Raw genomic sequence first — 13,813 nt, 5'->3', positions numbered from 1 at the left:
AGAAAAAACTTGAGGAATTATAACCTTAAATTTTCTGAAGGAAGGCCTTTCTGAATGGCACAGTGGATGACAGCTAACAGCAGGCTGACAATCTACAGGAAGATTGTTCCTGCAGTTGCTTCGGCTCTGCCTTCTATAATAAATCCCATCAAGCACTTTTCTGCCATTTGGACAAAGTTTTAAAGTGTGGAGACAACCCCCACTTATTTGGACACCTTTGAAACCATAATAACCAAAGATGTAAATTTAATTCTCCCTTGAGGAGATCAGCAGGGAGCCAGATGTGTTTTCATTCAAGGAGATGGTCTTCCTGAATAAGGAAATTGAACCTACAGCGTCCTTTAGCTGGTTTCCAATTTCCCTCTTTTCCTAGGTGCCAAATCAATCTCATGATATTTTTAGAAACCTGATTGTTTCTTTAGTCATACTGATGCCAATAATATGCTCAAAACTTAGCTGAATCAGATTTAAAATCTGATGCATACTGAAGTAAAAACTTAACCCCAAGTCTACTATGGTGACATGAATTTAGCATGGTTCCCCAAATTATGCCATATGAATCTAGGAAAGATATGTCTCACAACTTTTTATTTCTTTTTTATTTTTTTCATACTGGTCAGTTCCAACTTGAATTTTTCCTACCATGCACTTTCTGTGTTGAAAACAACTTCTAGTAAAATTTGAAGGGGATTCTAATTTCTAGGGCAATAAATAAGTGAAAGTGTTAGTCGCTGAGTCGGGTCCAGCTCTTTGCAACTTACGAACTGTAGCCTGCCAAAGTTCTGTTCATGAAATTTTCCAGGCAAGAATACTGGAGTGAGTAGCCATTCCCTTCTCCAGGGGATCTTCCTGACCCAGGGATCAAACCTAGGTCTCCTGCATTGCAGGCAGCTTCTTTACTGTCTGAGCCACCAGGGGAATAAATATTAAGTGAATTCTATAATAACTAGATAGGGCAGGATCTGATGTCTTAATATAAAACACAGAATTACTTCCGAGACAAGCATAATAGAGATGCAAAGTATTAACTCAGCATAGCATCCAACCCAGGATGAGGAATGTTTAAATGGTGCATGACAAAAATAAATCTCTCTTCCTGGAAGAACTTTAACCTCAGAGGAGAGGAAGCTCAAAGGTTTATTGCTGTCAGGGCCACAAACTCGACACCCCTCTTGATAAAAGACTTCGATCCCTGACCTCAGTGAAGTTGCTGCTCTAAAAGCCATTTGTGTATTGATCTCCTCTGAAGAAAGCGTATAGGTATCTAGCAGCATGAGCATCTCTGGGAAACCAAGCTACTGTGCTTAGAGTGGAGCCGGGTGCTGGGAGGGGGCCCTAGGGCATCAGGGGCTATAAGGTGGTTTGCAGGAAGCGGGGATGCCTTTTAAGAGAAGCCATAAGAGGGACAAGGAAAACTTAGTTTCTGCAGCAAGGCTGGTTGGTGAGTGTAGGTCAAAGTAGGAAGGGTAATCTACTGGGATATCTTGACTGCTCTTATCATTTAGACTTCAACACAGAAGAGGTGGAGTGGGCTGGCCTAGAACGGAAACTGGTCTGAGACCAGAGCTCTAAGAGGGTGAGATATTTTAGTAATCCAACATCAGGGCACCCACCACCCTTCATGTTAATCCTGTTCACATTACCTTTAAGAAAGAGCCAGTATTTCTCCTTTGAGGCAGAATATAGAGACAGGGATATGGAGCACCTGCTAGGAATAAGACAAAGGCCTATTCTCGTGAGTAGACAAAAAGCAAGTAAACAACAACAGCAGTTTCAGAAACCGATTAATGTCATAAGGAAATAAATCCAGGGACTTCCCTGGTGGTTCAGGAAAGACTCCATGCTCCCAGTGCACGAGGCCTGGGTTCAATCCCTGGTCAGGGAACTGGAGCCCACATACTGCAACTAAGAGCTAGCGTGCAAGTAAAGATCCCGCTAAGACCCCACACAGCCGATAATAAATATTTAAAAAAAAAAAAAAGAAAGAAAATAAATCCAAGTGAGATGGAGAGAAGGGGGCAGGCATTGGTTAAGGGTTCTCTGAGGATGATACATCGGTGTCAATCTCCAGCAATGAGAAGGAGTTAACTGAGGGGATGTACCAGCCAGGCAACTGCCCTCAAGAGCCATGACTTCAGGGGAGGGACCAGCTTGGCCGAGTGGACCACCAGAGAGGCCAGTAAGCTAGGAGCGTAGCAGACAAGGCTGAGTAGGTTAGGAGAGGCTCTGGAGTGAAGCTAGCTTACAACCTGTAGGCCATGCTCTTAGTATAGCTGGAAGCCGCTGGAGGGTTTGGAGAGGGGTGGAGCTGGGGAAGCAGAATGATCTGGTTTTGTTTTATAAATATTATCATAACTGCTCATGCTAAACAGACTGTATGGGGCAAGAGTGGAAATCAGAACTATAGTTGGGTCTTAGGACTATGTAGTTTCTAAATCCTAAGAGCCTGAATGTCCTACTGCACATGTTTAATCTCACTGGTCATGATGGTCACTGATTTTATTTCACAACCTCAGAACTTCTCCATGTGCATATTGCTTAAACATCAGAAAAGCCATTTGTGGAAATTCATTTAACTTGAAGGTGTGGAAGGTAAGATAACATCTTACCTCAATCAGTGAACGGTTTTTTTTTTTTTTTTTTTTTTTGGTTTTAATCTGTTATTTCATTTTCCTCCTACAGGGATCCCAACCACCTTTCAGTACCTTATCACTATTATGAACCTTTTGGACCTGATGAATGTACAATGTACCTGTCCCATGAGCGAGGACGGAAGGGTAGTCATCACCGCTTTATCACAGAGAAACGAGTCTTTAAGAACTGGGCACAGACATTCAATATTCACTTTTTTCAACCAGACTGGAAACCAGAATCTCTTGCTATAAGTCATCCTGAGAATAAACCTGTGTTCTGAGGAATGTGTGTGGCCAGACGGAAATCCTAAGAACCCCACTGTATCAAACATTGGGCCACTGAACTTCCTAAAACACCAGACATGAAAGAGGAACAGAACTGGTCGCAGGAACAGCTTCCTCCTCAAGAGGTACCATGTATAGATGCCTCTGAGGCATGACTACAAGTAGTGCAGTTGGTCTATAAGGGAAGATTCCAGAATTAATACATCCTAGTGAGTGTTGTCCCTTTCTAAAGGGGTTACCTTAGGAGCCAAATGTGCATTTCAGTGATGCTGCTGTGGCAAAAAGTGTGTAGGATCTTTTTAAGTATTGCCTTCGAAACTGAGACATAAACAACTCAGCATTAGATGTATCCCTTTGTAGAAATACCACCTCTAAAGTCATTTTTCTATCAAATTGTATCCTAACCTGAACTATAACCTTTGTTATCTGTTGGACTCTGTGTGTGTGATTTATAAAGAGCAGCCTTGAAAATATGGACATGATTTCTGAAGAGTACATCTTCACTTTCATAAGCAAATGCCCAATATTTATTTATTGAGAGTTTTTTAGTGTGCGCTAGGCCAGTATTTTTATAGATTATGATTATGTGGTAATTTATCCCTCCTAATTATTTAATCCTGAATGATAACTGGAAAAAGCCCAGAACTGGGAGATGAACTACCGTGTTCGTAGTGCTCACTGTTAGCAAGCAGTATATGACTTGGAAACATTGCATTGCATTTTTCGAACCCTCGGGCTTCAAAAGCAACTATGATATTTTCCAACATGCAGAAATGCTCCAGATGACAATATTGAAAACCAAAAACTGTGTTGTTCAAACAAAAAACAGACCAACGACAGAAACTGAAAGACAGTTGGCTTGGGTAATAATTAATGTAGGTCACGCCATTTAAGCCCTACTTTGCTCTTCTGCAAAGTGATGTCACTATACGAGGACAGTGACATCACCTAAGTTTCATGCCAGATCTGAAATTCTCCCAATGAGCACCTCATTGATCTACATAAGGACTTTATACTTGGAATGATGGGGCTCCTGCAGTCGCAGGAGCCTTATTTTAGGGGGCCTTTTATATCTCCCTAGGGGCTTCCCTGGTGGCTGACAGTAAAGAATCTGCCTTCAATGCAGGAGACTCAGGTTCAGTCCCTGAGTTGGGAAGATCCCCTGGAGAAGGAAATGGCAACCCACTCCAGTATTCTTCCTGGAGAATTCCATGGACAGAGGAGCCTGGTGGGCTACAGTTCAAGGGGTCACAAAGAGTCAGACAGGACTGAGCGACTAACACGTTCACTTTCCCCACTACCTAGCTCCCCCTTGTGGTTTAAAAATGCCTCCTCCCTGGACCCCATAGGCAAAACTCCATCCCCTGATTCTCTGCTGCTTTTTGCACCAAAAGAGTGGAAGAGAACGTATGTGTATTGTGGCAGGGGAGGGGGGCTGCGGGGGGAGACTTTCATTCTATTCCCCGTGAGAGAGTGAGGCAGGAGGGAGAACTTTCATGCTGTTCTCTGACTACAAGAACAAGGACCTACACCTCTGTGAATCTGTGAGAAGAGAACCCAAGATTTTTCCATCACATGACTCATTTATCCTATGAACTATTCAGATTCAGTCACTGCAAATCTTATATTCACTGCCGTTCCCTGGTCTTCAGGAGTATAAAGGACTTATTTTATTCAAAGCCAAGATCAGCTAGTATGGAAGATTTCAATTATGCAAGTAATATTGTTCAAAAATAGTCTTTTAAAAAATATATCAATGTTTTCTTTACTCATGGCTTAGGAGGAATTAATTTCTCTAATGCCAAATTTGAAGGCACCAGCAAATATTATGTATGGAGACTGACGTTGTTTTACAAAACATGACCTGGTTTGTGATTAAAGAAGGTTTCTCACATTACCATCTTTTCCTTTTCCTTATGAAGTACTAAAATTCCATTCTCTTGCACTAGTACTACTAATTATATGAAGTACTGTTACTGAGATGCAGACACAGTCCAGATACTTATATAGCAAAAACAATATTGGTATTATTGTGGTGTGGCTTGAGCTGTAAAAAGTCAATACAATTGAAATGTCTGTCCAAGACATATTGGAATGTTTTCTTTAAATTTTCTCAATTTTTTAAGGAGACAAAAGGAATTTTATTCCAGCACAATCTCTTCTACAGCACGGACTCTGAACAAACAATGCTTTATGAACTTACCAAAAATCATAAGAACATAGGCCACATTTCCTTTCACTTGAAGAGATTATATTGCTCAGATGTAAATAGCTTCTTTAACAAGTCTTATTTTTATGAAAATTCAGAAAGGCATACTCGGGACATGCAAAAAGCTATATTACCGAATCCAATAATAATCTCAAATGTCTATGTTATCTTTAGGTTTTAGGAGTTTTGTTTTTGTTTTGTTTTTCAAGAATATATGATAGCTCCATCTTTTCTGAAACTCTTCCCTCTCAAATACTCAAAAGAGTGTAAATCAAAGGAATTCTGAAATTCCTGGCTTTGTTGGGAAATATTTTAAATCTACATGTAGCTAGGATATGTATGTGAATTTATATTTTTTAAAAATATGGTGTAAATATGTAAGAAATTGTTACTTGGTCAGTGGTTTTATTATAGCATTTAAAGGAAATACCTAGAATTCTGATAAGTTGTGCTATTGGACCTGGTTATGAGCATTTGAACTATCTTGCCAAATCATTTCATGGCTATCATTTTTAACATAGTGCAATGCCATTAAAATCAGCTCTGATATAAAAAAACTACAAACCACGTTTACAGACCTCAGTGATTTCAATATCCGATTATATTTGAAGCCTGAGTCGTACTCATTATGTTATATACCTTTTCCCTCTCTCCCCAGCTTTGTCATCAGCTTCCTCCTAGCTTTTAAGACCGAAGCAAGTCAAAGCCACGGCTGGCCCGTCCGTGGCGTCTGTTATTTCAACACAAGAACATTTGAATAGAGGCCATTACAATAGATAGCCTTTATGGGCAAGGATACAGGAATGCACAAACAAAATCAATCACTTCAAATGGCCCATAAAAAGAAGAATCTTGCATTTAATATTCTACAGTAAATATTCACCCAAGAAAACATACATTAAAAGAACATTAGGAGGTAAATATTCAGTGTGCTGCGTGGGGCCTTCGCTGTGTGATTTCCATTATGGTTAATGGGTGTTTGGTAACTAAGCCCCTGTGCTTCACTAACCCTGGGATGTGCTCCTAAGGGCCAGACATAAAACCAGAGCCATGCAGGAACTTCCAGGATCCTAAGATTGCAGACTTGGAGCTTCTCTCCAAAAAATAAATGAAAGCAAAACACAGTCCTGTACTTAAAAGAGAAATTTCTGTGAGGTTCCTTGGAATCCTTAGGTTGCTACTGGATATGTGTATCGGATTCCAAACAAGACCACTCAAGACAGATTCCCTTTGTTTTCTGAGGTTCTCTCTGTTACTGATTTATTTGAATTACATTAAAAGTGGAAGGCTATTCCCTCATTTTGAAATAAAAACTCACCTCAAAATTAAAATTATTGATTTAGATGGTAAGGGTATTTAGAAGGAGGGAAAATGCTGAAATTCTATTAGGAATGAGAGTGTTATTTAAACGCATATGTACCTATTTAATAAGCCCAAATATCTTCGCTTAGGTAGGAGTGACCTCATTTCAGAAATATACCCTGGATTCCACTGGCGTGATGATTCAAGTTGTTGAACAGACCTACTCAGAGAAGGGCCTGTGTTCCCACTCTGTTAGGAGGTGATGCTAACACTTATGTCTTTCATTCCCCACCCAGCCATGTCTTGCTTGCATCCTCCCTGCTTCTCTCTTAAACCTCATTTTGTCTTTGTTGCCATTTTATCCTGCTGTCTTCTTTTGTCTACAGTGCACTCTTAAACCAGCAGTCTTTGGGGGCTTGTTACGGTCTTCCTCATAGATTTTTAAACCAGACCCCTAACTGGGGAACAGATTCGGGGTGAGTCCTGCCAGGTAATGGCCATAGTAGGTGGGAGAGCTGCAGAAACAGGTAGTTCAGAAGTACTGTCCTGGTTTCTCCAGGGTCAAGGGAGGAGAAAAGGGGAGGAGTTTCAAAATTTGGACATCTTGTACCAAACTCCAGACAGCCCCAGGAAAGCCAGAACAGTGGGCTATCCTATCAAAAGGCCACCTCAATGAGAACCACAATACCAAGGTCATTGGGATAAAAGTGAACCAATGGCCTAGGTTGTAGCACTTGCCAGAAGATACTTTGGAATGGAAAAGATGAGAGCGTATCTACGCAAATTATAAATGAACAGGAGTAACCCTATTATTCCAGCTCCCTCACCCCCACCTATTCAGGGTATTGAGCCACCATAGAAATGAAAAAAAAAAAAATAGGTGGCATTCTTGTTTGTTTCTACTCAGTGACCTAATATCATATGCTACCTTGGATCGTCTTTTGTCTTTTTATGTGTGTGTCCTGTTAGTCTAATTAGATTGTAAGCTCTTTGAGAGCAGGGACTGCTTTCTTCTTTGTTTCTGTAGCCCCACGCCTAGCACAGTGCCTTGCACACAATAGGCGCTCAATAAAGGTCTGTTGTTGATGATGACATCTTAATGTTGGCCCATTGGATTGGTAATTGGTATATATCCTTCCATGTAAGAAGTACAAGAGACAGAATAGGTGGTAAAATAGTTAAATTTTAAGTGGGTTTTTATAGGGTCAGTCCTTAAACCTATAACATTTTTAATCAACAGAGTTGACCTAGATTCAGTAGAATAATATTGCTGAATTCGTTAGGTTCGCTATGCTGGCTGTTCTGAACTCACAAAATGAAGTTCAGCAAGCTTTGTTTTCTCACTGTTAGTGAGCTGCTCTTAGCACAAATTAAATTTAATATTGACAAATGCTATACCACATGCAAAAAAGGCAAAGACATTTTGGGCTCTGACTTCTGTGATTCACCCACAAAAGAGGCTAAATGAGATGAGTACAGCCTGCCTTAAACGTGACAGCTTAATTAAGCTGCTGAGAATTCAACTGATGGTTACCGAAGGTCTATAAAAATTAACCGCTTATTTATCTTAAAAATAAAATATCCCCCCCAACCTTTTGTTTCCATGAAACACATCTAAAATGGTTTCATCTCTATCAGAATATGAAGGAAAAGAACTCTTGAGAAAAGGTGTCCTCAGGTGGAGTATCCCAGGCTCCTGAGTCACCCCACCTGGCCAGCACCTGGCTTTGGAAGACCACCTGCTTGCAGAGGGCAAAATGATATGTCAGCAAAGGTGAGTAGCTGCTGGTTAGGACCTCTACAGGCACCAGAACCATTACCTTTTTGAACATGTGGACACTCTGGAATTCTGCTCCTACATTGTCTGCTCTTCCACCTAATCTTTTAATTGTGTGATCTCAATTTCAATTTTTAAACATAGAAAAAGGGCTGGAAGTCACTATGTGAAACTGTGAAATATGCTTTCCTCTGACTGGATAGGATTATAGACTTACCCATATTTTCAGAAATAATATAACTTCAAAATGTAATTTAATAAAATATTAAGAGAGATGTTATACCAGGATTTCAAACTGAATTCCAACAGGGATGTTAGTAAAAAGCTAGTACATGCCATGGCTAGCTCCACATACAAGAAGGTCATTGCTCACTACGTAAATCATCTCAAGGAGTAGCATCTTTAGTTCTTTGCCATGTGACTAGTTCTTTCATTTCAAAACCAAATACAGGCAATCCATGACACTGAGTCAAATCTTTATAACTGTATTTCATCTACTATCTAATGAGTTCTTTGCACAATGTCATTTTTCTTATATTTGTTATTTCACAATAATCCAATGATCCCATTGTGAAAATAAGTAAGCTGAGACTAGGACAGTTTGTTCATCCAGTCCCCAGAGTGAGGAAGATGAGAGCAGACACACAGCTTGCCAGGGACCCGGCACTTTTCTAAATGCTTTACATTTATAAATGCATTTCATCCTCACGATGAGCAAAATAAACATAATTTCTTTCAGCGCTCCCCTTTTACAGATGTGAAAACTGAGACACAGAGCACTTCAGTAACTTTTCCAGGCTCATGCAGCTAGGAAGAGGGAAAGTCAGGTAGACACCACGGGGTCTGTCTGGACTCTCTGTCTTCGGTCATCATGTACTTCCCGGCAGAAACTTAACTGTATAGGTAGCAATTTCTACGAGAATATTTGTCTTGTTCTATTATATCATATTCATAGAATATAAAATATTTGAGATATACCAAATAATAAGTGACAAATCTATATATTATGAAGCAAACATAAGGAAAATATTGCCACGACCCTTGAAGCCACCTGAGTGTTCCTTCTATCATCTTGGATTTTTGATTTTCCATTCTCTTGGTTTCTAAATAGTTGTATTATTAATACACATAGACATATCAACAAATAATACAGTTCTTATTTTATATATTAATAAATGTAAAACTGTTACAACATTGTGTCTAGTCTTTAAATCATGCTTTTTACTCTGAGATTCATCCACTCCCTTGTAACTCTCATTTGTTCTCAAGATTGTATTGACATTGTATAAATATATCATAATTTATTTCTATCCATTTTTAAGTAGATATTTAAGTTTCCAGTTTGTTGCTTACTGCTTTTATGAACATTCTGGAAAGGTCTTTCAACACATGTGTGCAAGAATTTTTATGCAGAGTATATATCTAGGAATAAAATTGCTGGGCTATAGTATAAAATGGTTCACATGTGCATTATATTGCCAGATTGTTTTCCAAAGTTGCTGAACACTTTACACTCCTAACAGTGGTTGTTCACATCCTTGCTAACACTTGACTTGGTATTTTCAGACTGTAAATGTTTGTCCATCTAGTACATGTAAATTATATCTCATTGTCATCTCAACTTGTATTTTCTTGATTCCTTATGAGGTTTAGCTTTTTTTTTTCTTCTCCATTAATATTACCTCATCAATGAAATGGGGCTTCTCTGGTGGCTCAAATAGTAACAAATCTGCCTGCAATGTCACAGACTCTGGTTAGGTCCCTGGGTACGGAAGATGCCCTGGAGAAGAGAATGGCTACCCCCTCCAATATTTTTGCCTGGAGAATTCCACGGACAGAGGAGCCTGGAAGGCTACAGTCCATGGGGTCACAAAGAGTCAGACACGACTGAGCAACTAAGCAAAGCACAGCACATACTCCATATGAAGTTTTTATAAATATTGGCTATATTCCCTGTGCCATACATTATATCCTCATATCTGTTTCTTTTGTACCTAGCAGTTTGTACCTCTTAACCCCCTTCAACTACCTTGCCACTCCCACGGCCCTCTCCCCACTGGTAACCACTAGTTTTTTCTGTATCTGTGAATCTGTTTTGTTATATTTGTTTATTTGTTTTATTTTTAGATTTCACATATAAGTGAAATAATACAATATTTGTGTTTCTTATTTCACTTATTTGTGACTTATTTCACTAAGAATAATACCATCTAGACCCACCCATATTGTTGCAAGTGGCATTATTTCATTCGTTTTATGGCTAAGTAACATACAATTGTACCTACAGATACCACATCTTCTTTATCCATTCATCTATTGATAGACAATTAGGTTGCTTCCACATCTTAGCTATTATAAACAATGCCGCTAAGAGCTTTGTTGTACATATATTTTCTAATTAGTGTTTTCATTCTCTTTGAATAAATAGCCAGAATTGGAATGGCTGGATCATATGGTAGTTTTATTTATAATTTTTTGAGGAACTTCCATATTGTTTTCCATAGTGGCTGCACCAAGTTATATTTCCACTAACAGTGTACCAGGCTTCTCTTGTCTCCTCATCCTTGCCAACAATTTCTATTTCTTGTCTTTCTGATGATAGTCATGCTGACAAGTATGAGATCATATGTTATTGTGGTTTTGATTTGCATTTTGCTGATGACTATTGATGTTAAGCATCTTTTGATGTGCTTGTTGGCCATATGTATGTCCTCTGTGGAAAAATGCCTTTTTGGGTCCTAAGCTCATTTTTTATTCAGATTGTTTTATTTTTCTTGATACTGAGCTGTATGAGTTCTTTACACATTTTGAATATTGACCCCTTATCAAATGTATCATTTGCATATATCTTCCCCATTAAATAGGTTGTTTTTTGTTTTGTTGATAATTTTCTTGACTGTGCAAAAGCATTTAAGTTTGATTAGGTCACTTTTGTTTATTTTTGCTTTTATTTTCCTTATCTGAAGAGACAGATTCAAAAAACAATATTGCTAAGATCTATATCAAAGACTGTATGGACTCAAATTGGAAGGGAAGCAAAACTGTCACTCTTTGCAGGTGACATGATACCACACATAGAAAACCTCAGACTCCACCAAAAGCTATTAGAACTAATAAATGAATTCAGTAAAGTTGCAGGATACAAGATTAATATGCATAAAATTGTTTCATATCTATACATTAGTAATGAGCTATGAGAAAAAGAAATAAAGAAAATAATACCATTTACAGTCTCATCAAAAAAGAATAAAACATCTAGAAATAAATTTAACCAAGGAAGTGAAAGATCTATACTCTGAAAACTTTAAGACACTGATGAGGGAAATTGAAGATGATACAAATAAATGAGACATTATCCTGTGTTCACAGATCGGAAGAATTAATATGGTTAAAATGTCCTTATGACCCAAAGAAATCTACAGATTTAATGCAATCTCTATTAAAATACCCATAATATTTTTCACATGACTAGAACAAATAGTCCTAAAGCTTGTATGGAACCAAAAAAGAGCCTGAACAGTCAAAGCAATCTTGAGAAAAAAAGAACAAAGCTTGCCCATGTTCCCTGACTTAAGACTATACTACAAAGCTACAATAATCAAAATAGTATGATACTGGCACAAAAAACAGACACCTAGACCAATGGAACAAAACAGAGGGCCCAGAAATAAACCCACACACATGTGGTCAATTCATCTACAACAAAGGAGGCAAGAATATACAGTGGGGGAAAACAGTCTCTTCAATAAATGACACTAGCAAAACTAAACAGCTACATGTAAAAATTGAATTAGAACATTTTCTCCCACCATATACAAAAATAAAGTCAAATGGGTTAAATACCTAAATGTAAGACAAGAAAACAAAACTCCTAGAAGAAAACATAGACAGTATTCTTCTGGCCAATTCTTTTAATTGGACTAGCAAGTTTTTTCTTATTTATGTGAATTTTTATGGGAATAAGTCCTTTCTTATTACAAGGTGTGGCTTGCCTTTTCATGTCTTGAAGTGAACTGAAAGTCACTCAGTTGTGTCCAACTCTTTGCGACCCCATGGACTATGCAGTCCATGGAATTCTCCAGACCAGAATACTGGAGTGCGTAGCCTATCTCTTCTCCAGTGGATCTTCCCAACCCAGGAATCGAACTGGAGTCTCCTGCATTGCAGGCGGACTCTTTACCAACTGAGCTATGTCTCATGTCTTAATGGTATATTTTGATGACTAAAAATTCTTAATTTAATTATTTTAATTCAAATTTATCAATATTTCATGCATAGTATGATTTGTGTATTATTTAAGAACACTTACCGAGACCAAAGTCATGAAGTTAATTGCTTATGTTTTCTTCTAGAAACTTGATTTTTTTTCTCTTCTTTCCATATTGTATTTAGGACTCATCTCAAATTGACTTGGGTATGGTTTGGGTATATGATGTAAGGAAGGGGTCAAGTTCTTTTTTTTTCCATTTACAGAAATCCAATTTACAGAGCACCATTTATTGTAAATGCCACTTCACTGGTACTTTGTTGGTAAATCAGGTTATTTCTGACACTGAGTTCTATACCATTTTGTACTCTTGCCACATTATCTTAAATATTATAACTTCATAAGTCTTGATATCTAAAAATTATCCAGCTTATTCATCTTCATCAATATTCTTTAGCTGTTCTTGGCACTTTGTATTTCCACATACAATTTTAGAAACCAAGTATCAGTTTCCATATTTAATAAAACCTGCTGGGATTTCTATTGAGATTGTATTAATTCTATGGAGACTTTAGAGAGAAATGACATTTTAACAACGTCTTCAATTCCTGAGAACAATTTAAAGTTTTCTGTATAGAAGTCATCCATATCTTTTCTTATAGCTATTCCTGGAAATTTGATGGGTTTGTTTGGTGCTATTATAAATGATATTGTTTGCAATTTAATTTTCTACTTATTTGTTATGAAGTGAAGTCGCTCAGTCGTGTCCGACTCTTTGCAACCCCACGGACTGTAGCATACTGGGCTCCTCCATCCATGGGATTTTCCAGGCAAGAGTACTGGAGTGGGTTACCATTTCCTTCTCCAATATAGAATACAACTGATTTTTAAAAATAGTTTTATGTCTTTATTTATTTATTTTTCACTGTGCTGGGTCTTCACTGCTGCATGTGGGTTCTCTCAAGCTGTGGTGAGTTGTGGAGGCTGCTCTCTAATTGTGGTGAGCAGGTTTCTCATTGTGGTGGCTTCTCTTGTTGCAGAGCATGAACTCTAGGGCAGCTCATGGGCTCAGGAGTGGTGGTCCCTGGGCTCTAGAGTACAGGTTCAGTAGTGTGGCACTCAGGCTTAGATGCCCCACAGCACGTGGGATCTTCAACCAGGGATCAAACTCATGTCTCCTGCATTGGCAGGCAGATTCTTTACCACTGAGCCACCAGGGAAGCCCCACAATTGATTTTTGCATGTTGAGCTTATATCCAATATTAAAGCTAAATGAACTCCGTGATTTTTAAGAGTATGTTTGTAAATTCTTTCAATTGTCTTCATACACAGTCATGCTTTTGTGAATACTGACAGTTTTATTTCTTTCCAACCTTGCATATTTTTTAATTTGCTTATGT

The 13,813-nt window shown here is 38.3% G+C and overlaps 1 protein-coding gene across 1 annotated transcript in view; it reads left to right on the top strand.

Annotated features, from left to right (window-relative positions):
- ST6GALNAC5 (ST6 N-acetylgalactosaminide alpha-2,6-sialyltransferase 5) overlaps positions 1 to 3,923 on the top strand; it is a 198,622-nt gene extending 194,699 nt beyond the window's left edge. The window contains exon 5 of the mRNA XM_065928260.1: positions 2,683 to 3,923. Coding sequence (XP_065784332.1) covers positions 2,683 to 2,914 — 232 coding nt within the window. The 3' untranslated portion in view covers positions 2,915 to 3,923. The remainder of the gene's footprint in view (positions 1 to 2,682) is intronic.
- The last annotated feature ends 9,890 nt before the right edge of the window (positions 3,924 to 13,813 follow it).

This window comes from Muntiacus reevesi, chromosome 1, assembly GCF_963930625.1.
Source record: "Muntiacus reevesi chromosome 1, mMunRee1.1, whole genome shotgun sequence".
In the NCBI taxonomy this organism is placed as follows: domain Eukaryota; kingdom Metazoa; phylum Chordata; class Mammalia; order Artiodactyla; family Cervidae; genus Muntiacus; species Muntiacus reevesi.
This window is presented reverse-complemented; position numbering and strand designations above follow the sequence as displayed.